This window comes from Cavia porcellus, unplaced genomic scaffold (assembly GCF_034190915.1).
Source record: "Cavia porcellus strain 051 isolate PalLab524CR breed Dunkin Hartley unplaced genomic scaffold, mCavPor4.1 scaffold_24, whole genome shotgun sequence".
Taxonomy (NCBI): domain Eukaryota; kingdom Metazoa; phylum Chordata; class Mammalia; order Rodentia; family Caviidae; genus Cavia; species Cavia porcellus.
The window spans coordinates 35,923,500-35,946,505 of NW_026947507.1; the positions used below are offsets into that span (position 1 = coordinate 35,923,500).

A 23,006-nucleotide genomic window follows, 5' to 3' on the forward strand; every position below is an offset into this window, starting at 1 on the left:
TGAAGTTAAAAACCACGTCTCCTGTGAAGTCTTGCCTGAGCCTTCAACCCCCACTAGAAGCTAGGCCTCCTTTCCATCCTCACAGCCCAGATCACACTCTGATGCTCTCACCCTAGTCAGTACCATGCTCGCCCTGTTCACCTCTGGATTCCCAGGCCCAGCATACAGCAGGTCTCCACTATATTTGCTCAGTGAATGCTGATGCACGAGTGGGAAAGGTCCATGGAGATAAAGGAGTGTCCCCTGCAGCGTCTTCCCACCTCTGTGTTACTGTTGAGCAAGCAGAGCTTAGAGAAGATGAGCCACTTGCTTGAGGGCTCAATTCTGGCCTAGGGATCCGCACCTCCTGTCTGTCAGCCCCCAGCTACACCCACTTTCAATTACGGGAAAGCCCCAAACCTAGTTGGATATTGGCTGATTTTCCTTTGACCTTCTTTCTCTTTTTTCTTTCTTTTCTTTTCTTTCTTCCTTTCCTTCCTTCCTTTTTTTTTTTTTATTTTTCATCCCTGCAGATTAAACCCAGTGTCTTCCCGCTGAGCTATATCCCTTTTTATTTTAAAACTGGGTTTTATCAAGTTGTCCAGTCTGGGGCTTGAACTTGCAGTTAGTCTGCCCAGCCTCCAGAGTTCCTGGATTACAGCCATGCTCCACCATGCCCCGCTCCCTTTGCTGATTTTACAAAGAAGACAAGTTAGGAAGCAAAACAGCTGTAACTGGATGACTTCTTATTTTTATTTTTAAAAATTTGGACAAGAAGGGATCCATACCCAGAAATGGTCCTGTCCCCAGACTATTGTGGACACACACTTGGACAGTGAAGCTTGTGGCCCAGCAAGCAGTTCCCTCTTGGCCTAGATGCCACCTGCCTGGGAAGTTTGGAACGTCGATGAGTCCTGGTAGTTCTGTGTCATGAACTGGGTGCTTGCTTCAGGCTCGTTCAGGTGGAAGCGGTACAAAAATTTGTCCATTTCCCAAGAGCCTGGAAGAACAGACAGACCACAGGGTGGCAGTGAGAGAGAACCATGGTAGAAAGAGCTGGCAGGGACCTTGGCCCCTTCTGGCTGTGGGGGCATAGTTCCTGGGGAGCCTTCTGGCTTCTGGCTCCAGGGCAGCCCCTGAGTGCTAGTAGGGTCCCTGAGAAGTGCACCACAGTTACCTACTTTCCAGGAGTGTAGGAACTAAGTCCAGCCTGAGTCAAGGCCACCTTGTGCCTCCTTCCTTGGGCCCTGTGTTTAACATGCTGCTGGCTGCTCACCCTATGCAGAAAGGAAATGCCCAGCGAGCAGGCAGTTCCCTGGCTCTGCCCTCTGCCTCTTCCTGCAGGTGTCCTGACGCCGTGACAGACTTCAGTGCTGCTCCTCACCACACCTTGTCACATTAGCTGCTGGGGCTGAACCTGGCAAAAGTTCCTGTGCTGCTCTTACGATCTTCTTCCCTGAGTCCCAGTGGCTCCCCGCTCAGGGCTCCTCCTCCTTGGTGGATGTAGATAGGCAGTGTTGTATACCAGAGGAAGAACAAGTGTGGGAGACACATGAAAAAACTGGATCTTGGAGAAGCCCAGTTGGTGCTCAGATTGGAGGGGACCTTCCTCAGGGGACAGAGCAATAGGGGACACACATCTTCTGGGGCAAGGGTGAACAGGCCTCATAGTGGGACAAGGAGGACCCAGTCCTGGGTGCTGGTGAGAGGCTGAGGGAAGTGATCCGTGGCAAATTCCCACCCTTGTTTCCCAAACCTTGAGCTCAGGCACCCTGGGTGCATGGTTGCCAGGAAAACACAAGAAGCTCAGATAAATTTGGCTTTCAGATAAACAGCAAATAATTTGTTGTGTCTATTTCACAGAGCATACTTATATTGAATTATTTTTCATTGTTTATCCAGAACTTAAACTGAACTGGAATTAAAATGCATCCCATAGTTTTGTTCTTTTGGAGCTCTCGTGTTGCTTTGGAAGATCAGTCTGCAACCTTCCCCAGAGTGGGGTTGGCTGTTCTGGGGCGCAGGAGCCACGGCTAGGCAGTGGCTGATGTCCTGGGGGCCGTGAGGCCAGCCAGTCACCTTCGATACCCAGACAGAAGAGGTGAGGGCTGGCCGCCTGCAGTGTTTAGACACAAGAGTCACGGACCACTCATTCTCCCTGCATTGCCTCTGCCCGCATCCGTCATCCTCTTCATGACACCAAACGGAGCGACTCCACCCAAGTGTGTTTCTCCCTCTATTTCTCCTTCCTCCGAGGGTCATGGATATTTCAAAAATATTTTTAAGGATAGGACAATTTTAGTTGTACCCCCATCCAGTAGTAGTAGTGGTAGTAGTAGTAATAGTAATATTAGTAGTAATAATAATAATAATAATAACAATAAAGATGACGACCACGATGATGAGGCCGCAAAAAATAACACCAGCAATTGCACACCTCCGTAGTGCTCCTAGGAGCCATTTGCACCATGACCAATCATTCACTCGATTCTTACAACAGTCCTAGTGTAGAAGACTGTGATGACCCCTTGCTTACAGATGAGAGGCTGGGTCCAGGATGAGGTTCAGGGGAGGAAGCACCCTAAGGCAGCCAGTTTCCTGGAAGACAACTTTCCCGAAGACGGTGGGGTGGGTGAGGGGTGGCTATGGGGCGATTCAAAGGCGCCTGCAACCTGGATCCTGTGAGGGCACGTGCCATTCGCAGTAGGAGTCCTGCTCCCATGAGAGGCCAGGGCTCCGCCTGATAGGAGGTGGTAATTCTAGTGATGTGGAGCTGCTGTCAGTACAGATGCTTTGCTCGTGGTCCAGCTCTCACCTCCTCCTGTGTGGCATCAAGCCAACTTGGGCAACAGGACCTAGGCAAGTCCTTTCTAGCTTCCCTCTGTCCTGCCTGCCTCAGCAATGGGATGCAGGAGCAGCATGGGGAGGGCTGGCCGAGGCGCTGAGAACTGGGCTGTTGGGCGGGTACTGAATTCATTGGGCATTTCCATGGTGCAACTTTGTGTCACTCCAGTGTCTTTTACAGGTACTGTCCTTGGCTGGGGCCTCTGCACACCTGGGGCTGGTATCAGGTATCAGAATTCTGGTATCAGGACACTAGGAAAATGTGTGCATGCACATGTGGGCACACTAGCACATGCTTGTGTGTATATGGTTGTGCATTCATGAGTGTGCATACCAGCACATATGTACATGCACATGCACATGCACAGGTGTATGTGTGTGTGCATGCTAGGGAAAGGGCCCATGGGTGAATTGGTGGGTGACAGGCACGAGGGACAGAGGGGCCTTCCCCACTCAATAGGGCAGGAAGGAACCTGGGGGGTACGGAAGGAATTGAAACCCATCACGAGATCAGGCAAGCTGGTGAAAGAAATCCCCTTGCGCCTTTCTTTCAACAGAGCTGGCCTCTCCTGGCTCAGCGGCTGGCTCCTGCATGAGCTTGGAGTGTCCCTGGGGTCTCTGGCTCCTTCCCTGTCCCACTTCCGACAAGGCTGTAGTTCTCCGGCTCCTCCGGCAGCTGTTCCCCACACCCAGGCCCTGTGCAGGCCGCCTCCCCTGGCTTGCCTGGACTCTTCACCACCCCCCAATTTCCTGCCGCAGAGGGCAAGAGGAACTGACCCCAAGCAAGTTCTAGAAGGGAGAGAGGTGAGTCAGGCCCGCAGGGGTGCGTGGGGAGAGATGGGAGCTGTGGCTTCTGTGGTCACCGCTCAGAGGAAAGCCCCTTCCTGTATGGCATACTGGGTCCCTGACTGCCAGGAGGCTGCTGCCATGCAGGAAGAGGGCAGGGCTGTGTCTGCTGGAGCCACTACACTAGGGGCCAGGCTGGGCTCTTCCTGGGGCAGAATGGGGCGGTGTCTGGTGTCTGTCTTTTGAGCTGCCCAGAGATGAGAATACAGGGGCCTGGGCTCTCTGGGGCAGGGCTGTTACATAAGATATGTGAGTCCAACGCAGGACAGGCCCAGGGGTGACGCCCTGTCCTGCAGAGGCAGCCCTGCAGAGAGGACATCCCTCACTTGCAGGTCACTGCTGATATTAGCCAAGAGCTATGGATGTTAAGATACTGGAGCGGGAGGAGGCCGAGGGAGAGCACATCTTACCTCAGGCCTGGGGAGGGGGGCGGTTTCTGAGCTACTGCTTGTACCTGAGCTGCTAGACACAGGAGACATCCTGTCCAGTGGCTGAGAAGGGAGCACATTCTCTGGGCTTTAGTCTGGGAACTGCCACAGCTGCAAGATTTGCACCAGGCCTTGGGCCAGGTCTTGAGAGTCACTTTCTCCACCCCTAGGTCCTAAATCTGTGGAGCTGGCTTTGCATGCTTTGGGAGTGGCTTGTCATGTGCTCCTGACCAGCTCCACTGAGGCTTTTAAGGGCTAAGCCAGCCTCCAAAAGACTAAAAAATGGTGCTCCACCTACCCTGACCCCAGAGGCTTGCAGAACTTGGGAGGAGGGATGGGCTGCTCTTGGGCTGGGATATGTTCTGTGAGCCCTAGAGCCTGGAGCAAGGCCCTTCTGTGTTCCACACAGAAGCCTCTGCTGGGTGTGGGGGGCAGACTGTTGCTTTATCCAAAATCATTGCTGTCCTCCATGAGTTTCTGTTCTCTTTTTCCTTCCCCGCTTCTTTCTTTCTTTCTTTCTTTCTTTCCTTTCTTTCCCTTCCTTCTTTCCTTTCTTTCCCTTCCTTCCTTCCTTCCTTCCTTCCTTCCTTCCTTCCTTCCTTCCTTCCTTCCTTCCTTCCTTCCTTCCTTCTTTCCTTTTTGTTTTGAGACTCATTATGTAGTCTAAGCGGGCATTGAACTCACTATGTAGCTCAGGGTGGCCCTGACCTCACCATGATCCTCCTGCCTCAGCCTCCCAATTGCAGGTACATGCCACCACCTTGGATTTTCTCCACGAGTTTCTAATGTGAGACAATTAACAGTGGACAAATGACAAACTTATCCTTTGAAGAGAGACCTTGGCCAGTGGGCATCTTTGCCCCTAGGTCCTGGAAGAATCTGCAGGCCCCCTCTTACCTGCCATGAGATAGGACTTCCTGCCAAAGTGTGTTTTCCACTGGATGTGTCTCTTGGTCCTTGGGGGTCCTTGGGGGACCTGGAGTCAGGTGGCTGAGCCCCTAAGGTTGGGACCTTATGCTGGACAGGTGCTGCAGGGCCCTGGGAACTTGGCTCTGAGTCACCCTGTCTCCCCAGGCTGGTGACCTGTGTCTAACTGAGGCAGCTACCTTTTTCTCTGGCCCTGGCCTTGCTCTATCCTCCAGCTTGGTAGGGCACCACCTCTTGTCAGGGCACAGTGTCCCTGATGAAAACAGCAAGGATTCAACCCCAACCTAATAACCGCCCCACGGCGAGCTCAGGTCTGTAATTTGTCTGGCTCACTTGGGCTGGCTGCCGTGATAGAAGCGCTGATGCCTTTCTGCCGAGATTAATGATGTCCCAGCAGTGGTAGGCGGGAGGCCTGAGCCTTTTATTTTTTTGTGTGTGCCATTAAATGATATCCAGAGACTTTCACTCAGGAGCTGAAAAGCCCTCGTTCCATCACATCCAATTGCTCCTAGAGAATATTTGCTGAGTGGCGGATCCAAATGGTTCTGGGGTGGAGGGGACACTTGGACACTGGGGAGGCCAGGCAGTTGCAGGGTGGTGAGGGAGAAGTTGGGGAGACTGGAGAGTGGGAAAGAGGTTCCTAATTGTCCAGTGAATGGGTCATTCAGGTCTCCTTCTTCCACCTGTGACTGAGGGTGGGTACAGGGAGGGGACCAAGAGGAGGAGGGGCTCTAGGCTGCTCAGTTAGCTTCCAGTTATAATATTTGAGGGTTACCCGCTGTTTCTCCAAGTGACCTCTCTAATGGGGCTTTGGACAGCTGGTGTTGGCTTGGCTTGAGAAGGATGCTCCAGGAATTCTGTCTGGGGCCCGTGGAGATTTCAGGCAGCTCCTGGCCAGGGTGCCTTTCTGAGTGTTGCCCAGGTTGGCTCTGCCTTGATGCTTGTCTGAGCCCTCATCCTACCAGGTAGGTGGGGCCTTCAGAGGCAGAAGAGAGCCACCTGTCACAAGCTTGCCTGGTGTTCAGGGGCTGGGCCTTGGGTTCTGGGGCTGGGCCAGGTGAATCAGCATGGAAGATCATGAGGGTGGGTTGGGCTGTTCTGCAGTGAGCTGTGTTTGTGTGTGTGTGTATACACACGTGTGTGTGCATGTGTGTGCTGGCTGGTGGGGAGCTGGTCTCCAGACAGGGCCTGTTTCCTCTCAGCCTCTTCTACTATACTTCACCACACCCTATGCTGCCCCAGGCTGCCTCTAGGCCGGTGGGCTTTCTCCCTGCCTCGGTGCTGTGTCCCCTTCTTGTGTCTGTGGCTGCTTGGGGCTCTGCTGCCCTCATGCCTTGGCCCCTAGTGCTCCTGTCTCATTCACCCAGGGAGCCCCAGAGACCTTCGGATGTCACAATAAGACTGAAACCCCACCATATGGCAGGTCCCTGCCTGCCCCCGCTTTCTGATTCCTGGAACTCAGGTGCTCATGGTGCTAGGGAGCAGTTTATGGCCACTCTTGGTGCCCTTACCTGGCACTTCATTGGTTTCCCAGCAAATGGGCTTCTGTCTTTGTGAAGACCCCTGAGGCTGCCCCTGTGAAATGGCAGTGGAGCCCCCATGAGCACTCTGGCACTGTCCTAAACTTGTGACCTCGGTGTGGCTTCTGGAGAAGGCTGTCATGTGTTGTGTGTCTGTCATCTAGTGGGACAGCAAGAGGAGTATGCGGCCACTTTGTGATACCTTGGGGCAAGGTGGCTGGGGTGTGGCGAGGCGCTGACTGTGGCTCCCTGGAACTGTGGGCTGAGCCACGGCTTTTACTGAGATGGGAATTGTGGGAAGGATGGACAACTGTAATTCAGGGCAGGTAGAAAGCAGCTGCGGTCTGTTTGCCCTTGAAACAAAGGTGGAGGTCTAGGCAGCTTCTGGGGACACAGGCCCTTCCTCAGGTGGCAGAGAAATTCATCTGCTGTTCCCAGGGACCTTTGGCCAGTCATGCCACTCACTGTTGGGGCTCTGGTTTCCTCATCTGCTCTGGGAGATGCTGGCTGCTATCCCTCCTATCTGACGTGAGGGGGCAAGGTGAAGGTGTGGAGAGGGGGCCCTGCCCAGGTTGGGACAGGGAGGGTATGATGTGGAGATTGTCCTTTGTGGGCATGGCGCTCTCAGAGGTGACAACCCCTTCAGGTGCTGAAGGCAGTTGATGTGTGTTTGTGAATGTGGGGGTGTGAGAACGTTCAGATCTGTCTGTGTGTGAATGGCTTGTGAATGTGCGTATGTGGGTGTGTAGAACACACAGACACACTCATTGACTGAGAACTCAAGGTGGCTTGGGCCCAGTGACAGGTACTAAAAGGCAGGAAGAAGTGAGCTCCTCTTCAAGGAATTTATAGTCTCATAGTGGAAGCAGGGTGATATGAGTGAGTGAAACTCGATTTAATAACATGAAAGAGATACAGGCAGACTCCTGAGGACAGTCAACAGAAAGACAGGAGATTGGACGTAGAGACAAGGACCCTAACAGGAGAGGGCAGGGCCAGCCCTGGAGTGTCAATGTGGAGCGCATTAAGGAGCCTCGGGCTAGAGCCAGTGTCCACGACAGTGTGGTCAACACATCCCCGGGCTGAGGGGAGGGAGGAGAGAAAAGGCCCACCTGGATTGTCTGGCAAGGACAAATCATTTACTTGGTGAGAGTCGTGGGCAGGGGGCAGGAGTGAAAAACTGGATGTAAGGGACATCTTGGCAGTGGGGGAGGGGCATGCCCATGGAGAATCCCTTTGGTTGGTTCCTCTAGAATCTGGAAGTCTATCTAGATGCTGCATGCAAGGTGGCCACGTGGGAAACATGCAGTGAGATGATGGAGAATCTCGGGGAGCTCAGAGGCCAGATCTGGGGCCTTGGGAATGTGTGTATGGGTGCACGCGTGCTGCACAGCATGGAGCTGGAAGGAACAGCTCGTGGGCAAGCAGAGGATGGAAATCAGGTGTGTCCCAGGCCTGAGGTGACAGAGCTCGAATATGGGGAGGTAAAGTGTGACCTCTGGGGCAGTGTCAGTGAAATGGGCCAGCCCTTGTTAGAGGTGGCAGTGCAGGCTTTCTGGCCTTCCTACCTGTCCCCTAGTGGGGGCCTGGTTATGCTTCAGCTGCCTAAATAACTCCCCTGATGCTCTCTGTGGGTGCTAGCTCCCCTGGGTTACACCATGGTGACACATCCATCCATGAGAGGAGGAGCACGTGGCTCCTTTTGCACTTGATCCTTGCTATGATTATCTAAGGTCCATTAGAGGGACTGTGGAAGGCAATGGCCAGTCCTGCTGCAAGAGGAAGGACTATAGAAGGTGAGAGTGGCATGAGGTGGCAGGACTTTGGAGCTAGAGGAAGGGTAGCTCGAACCCCCTCTGGGCCCCAGCTGTGGTCCTAGATGCCCAGGAAGAAGCATGCTGGGAGGCCTCCATACACATGTCCAGGGCTCACTGGCAGGGCCAGCCAAGCTTGTCAGCTCTCTGTATCCACGTGGCAGAGCTCAGAGGCAAGAAAGGCCCACAAAGTGGGTAGCAAAGCTGTTTCTGGTCACCCAGTTGTAGAGCAACTAGTCCAACCTTTTGTCTTGGAAAAGCAGAAATCAAGGCCCAGGGAAGCAAGGTGGCTTGTGTGAGGTCACACGAGAGTGTGAATGTCATGAAGTCTTCATTTCCTGGCCACATGTACAATGAAGAGGAATATTGGGGAAGGCTTCACCCCTTGGCTCTAAAGATGGCCACTTTGTCACCTGTTTGTGTGGTCAGGACAGGGCCAGCTACATGAATCTCAAGCTCCTCGAATACTCTTAACCCTGTCATTCACATACAAATACCAGGGAGGCCAGGAGACTAAACAGGACAGAACCATGGCTCTTCAAAGGTTTGTTCTCCACCATGTGTTTTCAGTACATTGAACTCTGTGCCACACTGGGGACCTTTAGGTTACTTCAGTTTCAAAATTGCTTGGCAGAGTGTTCTCATAATGGCCTGCTAAGTGACTAGTTAACCATCTGTATCATGCCAGTTTACGTGGCTCCTACAGCCTACCCTTTCCCCTGCAGCCTGTGTACTGGGGGACAGGAGAGGCTGATTACAACCCCTTGCCATACCTGGGGGCTTGTATTCCTTGGCAAGACCCTGTTGCCTCAGAGCGTCAGTCCAGCCTGGGGCTCCGTGAGTCTGCAAGCACTATCCAGGTGCTGTGGAGCCTGCCAGGCCTCAGCACACCAGCCTTGCCCAAGCACTGCCACTGCTGCTTTTGCAAATGTACTGGGCTCATCTTTGCTACATCCTCACGTTGTGGTGCCTCTGGTGGCTTCTGTCTCTGGCCACTCAGTTTGGGTTTCAAGAACAACCTTCATGTGTTGTGTTCAGTGACTTCTTATGGTCTACCAAGCACGCCAGTCCTGGGGCATTGAGAACCTTCACAACCTCTGCTGCTTTCTCCTTTCCTTCCCATTTTTCACTATGTATATATATATAAAACCCTCCTCTCTCTCTCTCTCTCTCTCTCTCTCTCTCTATATATATATATATATATATATATATATATAGTGCTTCTGCCTCCTACTTCCGTCAAGGATTCAGACTTCCTCCTCTCCAGGGCCCAGCTCCACCATGGAGTCTCCAGGCCACAGGGATCTAAGGAGTCTGCTAATGGTCATCTCATTTACCAGAGAGCAGAGGCTCAGAGGCAGATTTGTCCCATTGGATGGAGAGAGGAAACACAGTTTCCCCACCCTGGAGGAAGAGGCCATGCTCTCCTAGAGAGACCAGGTACCCAGAAGGCCAGGGATCTGTCCCCAAACCCATGTGGTGATCTCTGTGTCCTCACAGTCAGAACCACACAATTAAAAGCTTAATTATAAGCTGTTCTGTATTACTATTTAACTGGTTCTAAAGTAGACTGTACATCCCTTGAGTAGAGGGAATTCCTCTCTGAAGCCCCCAGCCCAGGGCTGGGTATATGGAAGGGGTCATGGTGCAGGATTGGTTCCATGGCTGGGGCTTTTGCTCACCAGGACGATTTTCCTACTTTCATTTCTGGCAGCAAACAAAACAGCAGAAGAGCTCAATGAACTGTGCATAGATAATAAGTCCAGTGTGTGAGTTTTTATGTGGATGGAAGGGTTGCCCGCGTGCATGGGTATATGTGTGCGTGCACAGTATAAGTATGTATGTTCACGCACAGGCACAGGGAATGGTGTTTTGACAGACATCCAAAGGAATGAATAATGGTTTCAGCCCTGCTAGGCTTCCTTCCAGCTTCCTTCCTTGCCACCTGTGACCTAGCAGGGCAGGCAAAGCCTTCGTGTTTTCGGGAAAGTGGGCTCTGGGACAACCTCAAGAGGCATTGCCTTGACCGATGCGGTGCCCTTGGGGCAGGTGGAGGTGCAAGGCCCCTGCAGCCACAGAGCCTGGGCTTGTGGGAGGAGCTTCCTTGTGTCTTTGGTGAGATTGGTACCCAGGATGCAGGTGAAATTTTTGCATTTCTTTTTGACTTTGTTTCTGTTTCTCTCTGTGTCACTTGATTAAACCCAGGGCCTTTTCCTTTAGCTATATCCCCAGCCCTTTAAAAATATTTTATTTGGAGACTGGAGCTTGCTAAGTAGCTAACATGCCCAAATGAGGCTTGAACCTTTGATCCTCCTGCTTCAGCCTCCCACAGTGCCAGAATCACGGGCACGTACCACCACACCTGATTTCCTTTTCTCTCTGTATCCAAATTTAAGTGTGTGTTTGGCACAGCTGTTCAAACAGGTCTGATTGGCAGGATGGGAGGGCAGCCAGGGCAGGGTTCACGGGTAGAAAGGTGGTGCTAACTCCATTCCTAGGGTGGCTGGAGCCATCTGTGATTGGTGGCCCCTACTCCACACAAATCTGAAGGGCTTCAGTGCTGAGCCAGTGCCTCTCTGGGCTCCACTCTCTGGGGCCTTGGGCTTCCCAGTGGGTGGAGGTTGGTCAGGGTCACTGGGTGAGAGGAAATGGTTACTGACATGAGCCCTCCCACTCGCCTTCCCCAGTGCCTGGAGGATGTGCACGGTGTACTCTCAAATTGCCATTTCTACATTCGCCATGTCCTCCCTTTCTTAAAATCAGGGTGGTTACGCAGCATGCAGAGATCACTTTATGTCTCATTTTCCTGAAGAGGAATCCAAGGCCCAGTGAGGGGAGATGTGGCTCACATGAGGGGGTCACCTGTGGGCTGTTGTGGCCAGGTCCACAGCTCTTCCTTCTCTCCAGCCTTGGTGCTAGGAAGACCAACGCCAAGCCGGTAGGAGGCTTTGGGCAAGGGGGTCCTTTGCCCAGTGTAGGGAGGCATTGCTCCTGGGCTAGGGGAGGGGTTGTGACTGGAGAAGTCTTTGCTCCTCCAGGGAGATAGCAGGGCAGACCAAACAATTAGCCACCAATGAAGACAGACCGGCAGGGTGGCATTCCAGCATCCTCTTGCCCAGATCAGCCTCAATTATAAGGCACAATTACTGGCCAAGGTGTTGTGGGGTAGCTGCCTGCACATGCCACGCAAGGTTTTAGGGATGCTTCTTGGTTTAGGGGATTTGTTTCTGAGAGGAGACCACATCTGAAGCCAGTACCTCCTTTAGGGCACTTGTTCCAGTTCATGTGCCAGAAACACTGTCCTCTGACCCCTGCCTCCAAGGCTCATGGGTCGCTGTCAAGTTCTGACTTCCCCAAGAATGCATGAGGCTTTAGTTTCACCTTATAACCTACCCTGGCTGCAGCAGGAAGGATGGGCAGGCCTTACCTCGCGTTTTGTTTTCCTTGGGAAGGAGGTTAATGGTCTTTCCTTCCTGAAGGTAGAGATAGAACTGGTAGCGATGGAAGCCACTGTGAACCGGGGGAGAGGGAGGCTGGTAGGCTACAGGTAGAGGAAAGAGAGACAGGTGAGTTCATACCCCACACGACCTGCGTCTGTCTGCTGCTCCTGGCTGCTCTAAAAGAGAACCGCCCTTGACTTTCAATGGTTCCTGCTAACTTTTCTGGGGTCCCAGAGGAAGGTACCTCCATTGCACACCCTTAGGATTTATATTTGGCAGGCTCTTGCCTTCAGTATCTTCATTTAAGATGTACATTTTGGGGGCTGAGTGGGGGAGGGAAGGAAGTGGTCCTGGAGGAAATGCTCTGTGCTGATTGAAGGTCTGGGGTGCTGGCACAGCTCCCAGGCCTTTCTGGGCCAGTGGGTGTTGGTGTTGTCCTGTTTTTTGCTTTAGTCTATCGTGATGGATTTCCTGCCTCAGGAGAAACCCATCTTCCCTTGTGAATGTGTTTGGTGTGGATTTTTATTTATTTTTTCAGCATTTCCTTGTGAAGTCAATCCCCAAAGAAGCCAGTTTCTTGGCTGGGTCTGGAGGATCTGGAAGTGGTTACGAGGGTGGGTGGGACCAGGTTCAAAGGTTTGATCATAGGCGCTGTAGGAACTGGGCGCTTGGGGCACTGGGAGAAGGAAGGCCCATCTCCCTCCCCTTCACTCTGCCTCTGGGATACTGGCTTTTTAGAGGGGGGGGGGGGGAAAGTAGGGTGGAGATATCTCTCTTCCTTCCCCCAAGTCTGTGTAGGAACCCAGGGTTTTGCTGGCCTGGTCTGGGTCTTCCAAGCTGGGCCTCTTTCCAAGAGCCCCTTCTCATTCCCCTGTCCTTTCTCCATCTCTCTTTCCAAGGAGGAGAGTCAGGCTGGAGCCAAGAATATTCCTGGGGTGGGTGGGGAAGGAGTGTTTGCATGAGCTCCAGGGTGGGAGGGAGCATTGGTACTTTCTGGCTGCCCCCCTCCTTTCCTCTCCTGATCATTAAACAAAAGAGCAACTGGCTGTTTGGCGCTGTTGGAAGTGTTCCTCATTGTGCACTTCCGGCCACGGGGGCCTCCAGCCTGCCAACAGCCAGGGGAATTCCTGACTGATCATCTTTCCCATCGCAGATTGGTGTGTGTGTGTGTGTGTGTGTGTGTGTGTGTGTATGTGTGTGTGTGTGTGTGTGTGTGTGTTCAGAGAGAACAGAGGAGTTGTGCAAGTCTGGTGGCATGGAGTCCTCATCAGGGCAGGTGTGCATTTGGGAAGAACCAGTGAGCAAATGCTGAGGCTACATTGCAGGCTCTGTGTCGCCGTGTGTGGATTTGTGTAAATCTGTGTGTCTTCACACACACTGGAGAAAGTGAGGACTTTCCAGTGTCTCTCCATGTGCCTGAGTATGTGGAGAGCAGGTGTGACAGGAGAGCTTTCGGCCAGGCTGGTTGGCACAGGAGTATCCAAGTGTCCCTGAGGTGGGCATACCCCACACTTCCAAAGGCAGGTAACCAGGATTATGAATTAAAGCCCAGGGGTTCCCTGCCATTGTGGACCAAGCCTCAGAGGAGATGGACACTTTGCCCTTCCCAGGAGGGCTTTCCTGAAGAAGCCCCACTCAACACCTCCTCAGGCCAAGTCTGGGGGGCCAGAGGGGAGCATACACTTTGGAAGCTTCTCTGGCTAGGACCTGACTCTCCAGGCCTTAGTAGTGTGAGCACGAGCTCCCCTTTCTGGCTGAGGAAACTGCTCTCAGAGGTTAAACTAGGATCCCAGGAAGTGGCAGAGCTGGGATTTGAACTCAGGCCTGTGAGGCACCTGAGCCCGTGTGGCTCCATAACCTGTCAGGCCATTTCTCCTGAGTCATTTGTGACTCCCCCAGTGCCAGGATCCCCTCCCAATGGGGCTCAGGGGACACCTTGGGAGTGGGGACCTTGTGAGGAAAAACGCAGGATGAGGCCTCAGAAGAGACCACGGCTCTCAGGTCAGACAGACTCCAGTGTTCTGCCTCTGCCCTTCACTAGCCCTGTGACAAGGGGCAGGTATGCCTGGGCCTCAATTCAGTCTCTTTAAAATGGAGACCTGGATGTTAGTAGCTTTGCAAGATAACTGTGGAGATGACATCCAGGGCACAGAGGTGACCTCTGGGCCTGGCATTTGCAGGTTGGGAGGCACCACCAGGAAGCTGTGTTGCTGTCACTCCCAGGATTGTCACCGAAACCCTGGCTGGGGGAAGGGGTGCTGGAAGGCCTTTACTCACTTGATAATTCCCGGCCTTGAATCATCCCTCTCTTCAGGTTGGTACCCTGAAATGAGAAACACGAGACTGGGCTCACTGCTGAGGCGTTGAAGGCTGATGCCCCCTGCTTCAGTCCCCCTTTGTGGCAGCGGGGCGTTCATAGCCACTCTAAGGGGATGGGCTACAGGGCTTTGCAAGGGGTGTATCAGGGGCTCTGAGGGGAGAATGAGGAGACATGGTATCCGAGGGTGGCCTGGAGTTGGAGGGCAGATGCTCGACCTCTAGGGTTCCCAAAAAGACCTTTTATAAACGGCTGCCCCATGACTATATCCGCACCCCGAGACTGGGCCTGAGATGTAACTGTTCATGGGGACAGGGCCACATGGTCCTCAGGAGCCTGCTGGCAGCCCATCCTCTCAGGAGACAGTTCTGCTGTCTTCAGAGCTTTAGCACATTAGGCCAATGGCCATCTGGACAATCAGAGGGGACAGAAGGGCAGGAGGGGCTGGACCACCTCCCTCAGCCCACAAGATCTAGGCACTTTCTTTGGCCTCAGTTTCCCTCCTCTCTCTCCCTCTGGCTCCTCCACTTGGTGTCTGTGGGATAATGAGGTGCTCCTGGGGGCGGGTGCTAATTACTGTTTGTGCAGGACTGGGAGATGCTCAGATGAAAGGGACTGGAGCCGGGCCTCTGGGTCTGTGCCACAGCTCGGGGCCCCGGGCCATGCTGGGGAGCCCTGCAGGCCCTAGGTGTGGGGTTTTATAGTCTTAATGATGGTGATTAGCGTGGCTCTTAATTGATTCTGCCAACACCTAACTGTGCCCTGGCCCCCTTTCCAACCTTCCTGGGGCAACTTTTGCCCCTTCTCTCCCTGAGGTGCTCGTGGGGGTGCAAGAGGTGCCTTGAGAAGAGGATGGGAGGCCTTGCTGGAGCATGGGGCCATGGAACTGGAGAGAGGTGAGATGCAACCTCTGACTCCCATCCACCCATCTGCCCACTTCCCCTTCAGGCTACAGCTCATCTGCTGTCTTCAGTTCCAGCCTTACTCACTGTAACCCTATCCTCGGGCTTGTCCCTATAGGTCTCCAGCACTTTGGGAGGGGACAAAGGGCAGGACGCTAGGAGGAAAGGCCCCTTCATACTTTGTTCCAGCCTGTGCAGGTGAAGTCTCTTTTCCCAGCACCCTCACTCCATCTCTGTTCCGGTCTCTCTGAAGCCCCACCCACACAGCTCTGCACACCCCAGTCCTGCCTGGCCCTGTAGTCCTGACTTTCTTGGTTTGGCGCCTGATGTTGTCCAGGACTGGGATTAGGCCTAGCGGGCCAGGAGCCGAGAGGTGGAAACCCATGGGGGAGCATCAAAGGCTGGAGCCCAGGCCCCTCCTGATGACCTCCATTCCTCTCAAGAGAAGAAATCAGGACCCAACAGCATCCAAGTAGCCACTTTTCCCTAGATAACTCTTCCGACCACCCTGGCAAGATGGAAAGAGCTGGGCTGGCCCCTGGGAAGCCCAGCCCATCCTCGCCCACTCTGTGTTGCTCAGCCTCCCCCTCTTTCCTTTCCAAATGGCCCAGCCAGTGTTTGTTGAAACCAAACAATAGCAAACTAGGCTGGCTGTTTCAATTCCCCACAGGCTTGGGTCCCGCCCAGGGCCATGAGCAGGCCTCTCTCCTCTGAGTGAGGGCAGGGAGGCCACCATGGGCCTGCTGGGGCAGTGGAGTCAGAGAGCAGCCTGCGTGAAGCTGAAGCTGGGCCCTGTGGAAAGTTTGACTTGTAGCTTGCAGGGTGGGGAGCCTCCTCCTGCACCCTGGGAGTATCTTCTTACCCAGTGGGGCTGCTTGGCAAAGACTGCATGCTGGCCCTTAGGGTGGACTCACCAAGGGGTCCACTGAGACCACCACCACCCTTCTCCCAGTGGACAGATACTCAGTGCTTGCTGGTAGGAGCAGCAGGGAAGGACCCATGGCAGAGGTGCCCACCTGGCAAGAGGATGGTGTGGCAGTGATTTACGGGGTTGGGGTGAGGACTGGTGGCTTGGCACTCTGGCCATAAACTTTCCCTCCAGTTCCCACTGGACTGTCTTAAAATCTCTACCACAGAATCAACATGTGGAAAAGACACTAGATTCTAAAGTGTGAGACAATTGGGATCCAGAGAGGTTGAAAGAATTGTCCCCAGCCATTTGAGCAGTGAGTTTGAGCAGACTAGAATGCTTAGGGAAAAGGGCAGCAGACTCAGACACCCCCAAAGCCTGATGGTTGAAAGGCTCAAGGCTCCTTGACCCACAGTGCTGCACTGGGCTGTTCCCTGGCTCGGATACTGGCTGGAGATGTGATTTAGTGACACAGTGGGTGCTTGTCATGCGTGAGGACTTGAGTTCAATCCCCAGCATCAACTAAAACAGAACGGCTATTAAAAAATACACTGCTATTACCTGGAGAGCTGGGGCTGCAGTGGAAACAGTCCCCTTCATTCTATACCAGCTTTCTGAAAATATCTTTGTGGGTTAGAAAATCACAGCTAGCTATGACAGCCTTAGCGAGCAGCAACTCTCCGGAGATGGAAGAAATTCAGTTCTAGGAGCTGAATAGGGAAGTTGCTAGTTGTTAGCCCTGGCCAGGGAAGTCCCCTGCAGGGGGCAGGGTAAGAGTCCAGGAGCAAGGGTAGACACTGCACCTCCCAGGGTAAGCTGAGACAGGGCTGTGGGAGGAGACCCTGCAGGAGGCCAGGGCCTGCCAAGAGCTTCCTGCACTTTGGGCCTGCTACCCTTCCATCGGCAGCCTTCACCTGCCCCTGCCAGCCTGCAGGTGCGTGTGCTCCTCCTTAAGACGGCCGAGCACAGACCGACCTCCTTTCCCTCACTGTAGCTAAAGACAGGTTGACATTTCCAAAAGGAACTTGTCAAATGCTCAGGTTAAAAAAAGGAAATAATTATGGAAATTACAAACAGCGTAGATGCAGTTGGGTTTCTGAGCCTCAGGAACACAGAAAAGTCAAGGATGGGGTTTTTAGGATGACAGGACAGGGGCCCCGAGGTGTTTGGCTAGTGTGGCTGGGAATGCATTCTGGGCTCCTGTAAGTGTGAGGGATCAGATGCCTTAATTAGCATCCTCTGGGGATAGGGAGTCTGATACCCACTCCAGCCCTCCTAGCAAAGACACAAAGGAGGGGGGAAATTGCTGGGTGGATCCACGCTCAGGACATAAGAACAGTTGCTTTTTTTTCTTAGAAGTTGGTCTCACATGTATGTGTGTGCATATGCATGTGCGCATATATATGCGTGATATATGTGTATATGTGTGTGTGTGTAGGGTGCTGGGTAGACACATAACTGCCTATTACATGAAGAGGTACAAATGACTCAGAGAATCATTGCAGAGAAGGGCACTGGGCACTTCGGTGAATTTCTGCATTTAACACAAGGAACCTACTTCTTCTCTGTCAAGCTAGTTTAGAACCGGCATACGAGATTTTTTTGGGAGGGACATGAGATATTGAGGAAAAGTTGGGGTTCAATCTTGAGTTCTCACAACCCCATTGCAGGACTAGGGAAACAGTCTCAGACACAGGTCAAGAATACAGTACTGGACACTGGTGTGGAGAGTGAGGGTCTGTCTTCATCTACTGTTCGGTTCCATTTCTAACAAGATTTTTGTGGTTGTTCTCTAGGATTCTATCCTATTAACCAAACTTACAGTATCCCAACATAGGCAGGGCAAAGAGCATTATCTCCAAGGAGCCAGACAGACAACCGAGGGCTCATCCTCTGGAGGGCAGGGACCTCAGGGTACTCTCTTTGCAGCCCCTGAGATGCTTGCATGCCTCTGCCACTTCAGTAGGATCCACTTCCAGCTGCCACCCATTGCTTCCTGTCCCACAAGGACAGCTGAGAACCATGCTTTCTGAGACCTTTCTTAGAGTTAAGGGTCCTAGGACCTCCCCCACTCCCACCCTACAGGTACCTGCTCTGTGGCTGGATACGGTTTATGGACCCTGGTGGGTGGAAAAGGGGCTGGCTGTTGCTGTCCCAGCAGGGTCCTGGCTGCTGTCCTTATTCCCCTTCAATTACCTGCAGTCAGCTGCCCGCCCACCTGGGCCTTCGTGGAGGCCCGAGGCCCTCAGACTGGCCAACCCTAGAGTGGAGGGTCAGTGCATGAAATGATTTAATCTCTTCCCTACTTGGATGGGAGGATTCAATCACTTCTGCCTGGCTACAGATCCCTGGCAAAGTGGGAAGTTTCACTTTTTTGATCTCTGGGAGGGTGGGGTACATCCAAAGAACCTCTAACTGAGGCAGAGAGAGAGAGAGAGACAGAGAGACAGAGAGACAGACAGAGAGACAGAGAGACAGACACAGAGAGACAGAGACAGAGACAGAGACAGAGACAGAGACAGAGACAGAGCGAACAGAGTGTTCTTGGGTGGGTGGGTGGGGGGGGGGGAACAGCCAAAGAGGGAAAATAGAAACAGGGTTCCAGACTGTGACACTGGTACTGAACGACAAAGCTCTTTGCTGTTTTATACAGCTGTCTGCAAGCTGCCAAGTGGCAAAAGAGCCAGGAAAAGGCCCAGCACTGGGAAGTGCTACCCAGTAATCTTTGCATTCTGCAATTAACAGAGGGTAAGTGAGTGGAAGGCACTGACAGCTCCCAGGCACTGAGGGCCTTGGCTGCTGGGCCAGTGAATGCCAGCTTGGAGAAGCCCCAGCCTGGAGCACACTGTTGCTTCAAGGGAAAGGCTTCCAGTCAATTAACTCCAAGGCCTGCTCTTGCCCTGGGGCTGGAGGAAGGAAGGAATAGTCTCTGAAGTGGTGGTCTGAAGCCAGCGTTGGGGAGCGGTAAGGAGGAGGCACAAGGGACAAGCCCTCCAGAGCTGAGTGCTTCGAGACCCCAGGGGGTGGGAGACTCCATTATGTTGTACACCCTGATTCCTTGAGAAATGTCAACATCAAAGGCTTCATGGGCCTCTTCCTGGCACTGCCATAGCTTGTGGGGACGGGATGGTGGACAGTATCTTTAGAATACACCAAAGGAGGGCTAATGGCAGACCCTGGTAGGTTGGCAGCAGGACCTCTGAGGCTTTGATTCCTAACTTTGGCTTCCAATCTGGAGTGGGTTACTTCCCCAGGTCACTAGATGCCAAAGTGGGGTGGGGTGGGGTGTGGCCGAGGGGGAATGATTTATTTCTTGGAGTCAGTAGTTAGTTACCCCAGGATAGGAAAAGCTTCCTCTGAACTTCCCTGCCTGGCATGACACTGGGTTAAAAGGCAAGATTTCGTAAGGCCAGTGTTGCCCGAGGCTGGGGAAGTCCTGAGGTTGTCAGGACCCTTGGTTCTAGGCCACGTGTAGGGTCTGTGGTTTCTTAATAAGCCTGCGCTCTTGAGTGTGTGTGTGTGTGTGTGTGTGTGTGTGTGTGTGTGTGTGTGTGTGTGATAGCATGGCATCCATCCTGAGGAATGGTGGCAGGAGAGATGGGTAGATGAATGAATGAATGGGAGACATTCTGTTCTGTTGAGAGAAATATAAATAAAATATATTTCATAGCATCGAGGAGCTCATAGTTTAGTGGAACAGATATATCAACAAGGAAATAACAACAACAGTCAGCACTACAAAGGAGTACAGACAGTACCCAGATATAACTGCTGGGCGTGGTGATCAGAGAGAGCTACTGAGAGACCACTCTTTGTCTTGAAGGATGCATAGGAGTTTTCTGGTTTTCCAATGGACAGACTAGGGGTGGGAAGCACAGTTAAGCAGAAGAAACTGCCTAAGCAGTGTATAAACGTGTGAGATCCAAGAAGATTTCACAGGACTGGCTGCCTTTTGAAGCCAACTAGTGTATGTGTCTGGAAGATACCCAAGAGGAAGCTGGAAGTGTAGGCAGGAGGTCAGGCTTGGGTGGCGGGCAGTACTCCCGATTGAGAACCAAAGTTATCAGCAGGCTGTTCCTCAAGTCCACAGATCCCAGCAAGCCTTTTTGTCTTTCCCAAATGCTCACCAGCTTTGTCCCAGAGGGACACTAGAGTGGGCTGCTTGAACTTCCGGTCAAGAAAAGACATGGGTGGGACTGGGCTTCAGGTTGCTGTCCCCACAGCCTCACTCAGAGCCAGGTTCGTCTGGGACCCCTGACCCAGAACATCTACATTTTACAAACCATAACTTTATTTCAGATCATAAAAGGACTAAATGGTCATTGTAGAAAAAACTAAAACCACAAAAAAACACAAGAAAGGAAAAGAACCTGCCAGATTCTGTGACACACGGAGAGCAGTGTCCCAGGACCTCTTTCCTTCCTTCACATTTGGCTCCCAAAGCTTCTTGTCATATAGGGCCAGCTCCTGGGCCCCCTGGAGCATGCATTGGCTGGGACTCCCATTTGTCTGCCTCAGGGACCTCCTGTGTGGGGACACTGGCCCCAGCTCTCGTCAGTCTTTGAATCGCAGGAAACCATGGGGCCTCCCTCCTCGACTCTGCTTGTCATGGGTCACTCATTCTCTGGATGTGGCTCTGGGGCCATGAGGCGAGTGGGAAGAAGAAAAAGGAAGAAATCATGCAACATAGGAGTAGAAATATTAAAACGGACGGAAAGCAAACACTATGAGCTGCTGGCTAAATGTGACTCCTGTGTAGAAGTCTGTTCTCTATTGGCATGAAAGATGAAGCCTTTGTTGTCAACAACAGGTTGCCCAAAGGCTCTGCTGATCCGGAGCCATGTGAGGAATTGGGTGTTCCTCATAGGTACGTTTCTCCCATAGCTTGAGCTTTGTGTGACTGGCTCCCTAAGTCCTTTTATCTGAACGATTTTGAATAGACATCTTATTAAAATGCTAGGTTTCATCTTCTCAAACACAGGACACAGAGAAGACTTTATATTATTTTAAATGCCATTGCGGATGTCACAGTGGATACCAGTTGTGTGCCTTACTATAGCACCACATTACAAAGCAAACAAAAAGCACCATTTATTCAGCCGTCTACCTGCTCTGGCCTCCTTCAGGGTCAATAATGGGATGTTTCCGCAGTTGTCACTGCTTGAGGAAAGAGGAACCCCCTTATACGGGATGCCTGCACTGTGGCAGGCATTTTGCTGGGTGTTTTGCTTAGTTAGCTCATCCTGATCTTGGGGGCGCCCCAATGCGAGGGCAGAGGCTTCTGTCTTTCCTTTAAGGAGTTTTGCTTTACCAGCTGACTTCTGGAAGCCGCGAAGGCCAGGAAATGGAGACATCCAGTTGATGGGCAACTCCGGCTTTCATCCAGTGTCATTGCCAATTAGCCACATGACTCTGAGCAAGCACTTTTGCAGTGTTTCAGTCCCTGTACCTATAAAGCGGTGATGATAACGCTGTAGCGCCGGTTTCCTCACAGAGCTATGAAGATGCAATTAGGAAATGAGTGTTCTGAAGTCCCACGGGGCCATCCAAGTGTAAGGGTCATTACCAAGCCAAGCTCCTGGCTGAACTCAGCAGTGCAAGGCACGGCAGACAGAGGAGGGGGCCGAGTGGCTGCTGAGATGTCAGAACCCAGCCTGCCAACACTCCTGGGCTATGCCGAGCCTAAGGAGACTAGGGGCAGAGTCAGCCTTGTGAGGCTAATGGCTATGTTGTGGGCTTGGAGGTCACCCAGCTGTGACCACGGTACCCCCCCCCCGCCCCCCTGCCGAGCCTGTGCTCGCCCAGGGTGTGTAGAGTGAGCAGCACATGGTGTTTATTAATATGCCCTGATGAGGGCATTAATCTCTCCTAATGACACCATCTGAGCCCAGTCTGCGTCTTTTCTCTCCCTTTTCTCCTCTCTGTATCTCCCATCTTTTAGAGATGCACACCCTCGCAGTCATGGAGGCATGGGTGGCCCTGAGGAGGCTCAGGATAGAGGGCCAGGGCCTCTGCAGGAAGCAGAAGTCCAGAGGGAGGGTCCCAGGCGCAGGGAGCAAGCCACCACTGCTAGCTCTGCCATTGAGTGGAAACTTGGCCAGAAACCCCTTGATGATGGGAGCAAGGGAGGCAACACAGCCCGAGACTTTTCCAGAACAGCAGGAAAGGGCGTGGCAGGGGTGAGCTAAGAGCTGTTGGGCTGAGAGGGCTGGAAGGAGGATGATGAGGCCTCTAGGTCACACCTGGGCTGAGTCTGAGCCGGCGGGGCTGGGGGGAGAAAGAGCCAGAGACGCGGAGGGAGAACATGGAGTCACACATGCACACGCGCATTTGCAATATACTTATAGAGCACCTGCTCACACCTGCATGCTGACATGGCCACATGGCCACTTATTTACACTCCTACCCGCAGTGCGCTAAGACATCCAGTGTTCTCGCAGATGTGCCCTTGTGCTGTACACACTCACACGCCACCCACTCACTCCACCTGCTCACATTGGAATATGTCCCCCACACAGATACCTATGCTTAGACCCTGCACTCACATGTGCTCACGTATACACATGTTCACACTCACAAATGCTCACCCATGTATGTGCTCACATATAATATGCTAGCACTCAACATGCTCACACATGTGCATGTTAGCCCTGCATCGCATACCCACATATACCCATGCCTATGTACACAGATGCTCATCCACACATTCACACACTCACAACCCCCCTGGTATGTTCACATATACGTGTTCATACACATCTATGCATGCATGTGGTCTTTCCGTAACCTCACCCACACACTCACATGTGTGCTCATAAATGCACACTCACAGATACACTCACACCCACAGTGGCTCATTCCCATGCTGACACACATGTTCACAGACGACAGGCACACTGACGGTGCTTATATACACTGTGTGTCAGGGGCCAGATCTGACAGGAGAACCAAAAGGCTGCATTTAAAAAGGATGGGGTTAGCAGAACTGGTTGCAGTCTCACTGTTTGAATCCCCACTTTATATGCTCCATTTTAGTATCTTGAATAACTATTTTGTAAGAGGACAATTTGTAATCATCA

General features: G+C 52.6%; 1 protein-coding gene and 1 long non-coding RNA gene across 8 annotated transcripts in view; one reads left to right on the forward strand and one right to left on the reverse strand.

Annotated features, from left to right (window-relative positions):
* Positions 1 to 708: 708 nt before the first annotated feature.
* Positions 709 to 23,006, reverse strand: part of Pebp4 (phosphatidylethanolamine binding protein 4) — a 202,656-nt gene continuing 180,358 nt past the window's right edge. For all 7 annotated transcript variants that reach the window (XM_013143648.3, XM_063234877.1, XM_063234879.1 and 4 more), the window contains 3 exons: positions 14,076 to 14,121; positions 11,786 to 11,899; positions 709 to 979 (listed from right to left, as the gene is read on the reverse strand). In XM_013143648.3, the coding sequence (XP_012999102.1) occupies positions 852 to 979; positions 11,786 to 11,899; positions 14,076 to 14,121 (288 nt within the window). In that variant the 3' untranslated portion in view covers positions 709 to 851. The remainder of the gene's footprint in view (positions 980 to 11,785; positions 11,900 to 14,075; positions 14,122 to 23,006) is intronic.
* Positions 3,363 to 23,006, forward strand: part of LOC134472718 (uncharacterized) — a 41,084-nt gene continuing 21,440 nt past the window's right edge. The window contains exon 1 of the long non-coding RNA XR_010042645.1: positions 3,363 to 3,627. This is a non-coding gene — a long non-coding RNA (uncharacterized LOC134472718). The remainder of the gene's footprint in view (positions 3,628 to 23,006) is intronic.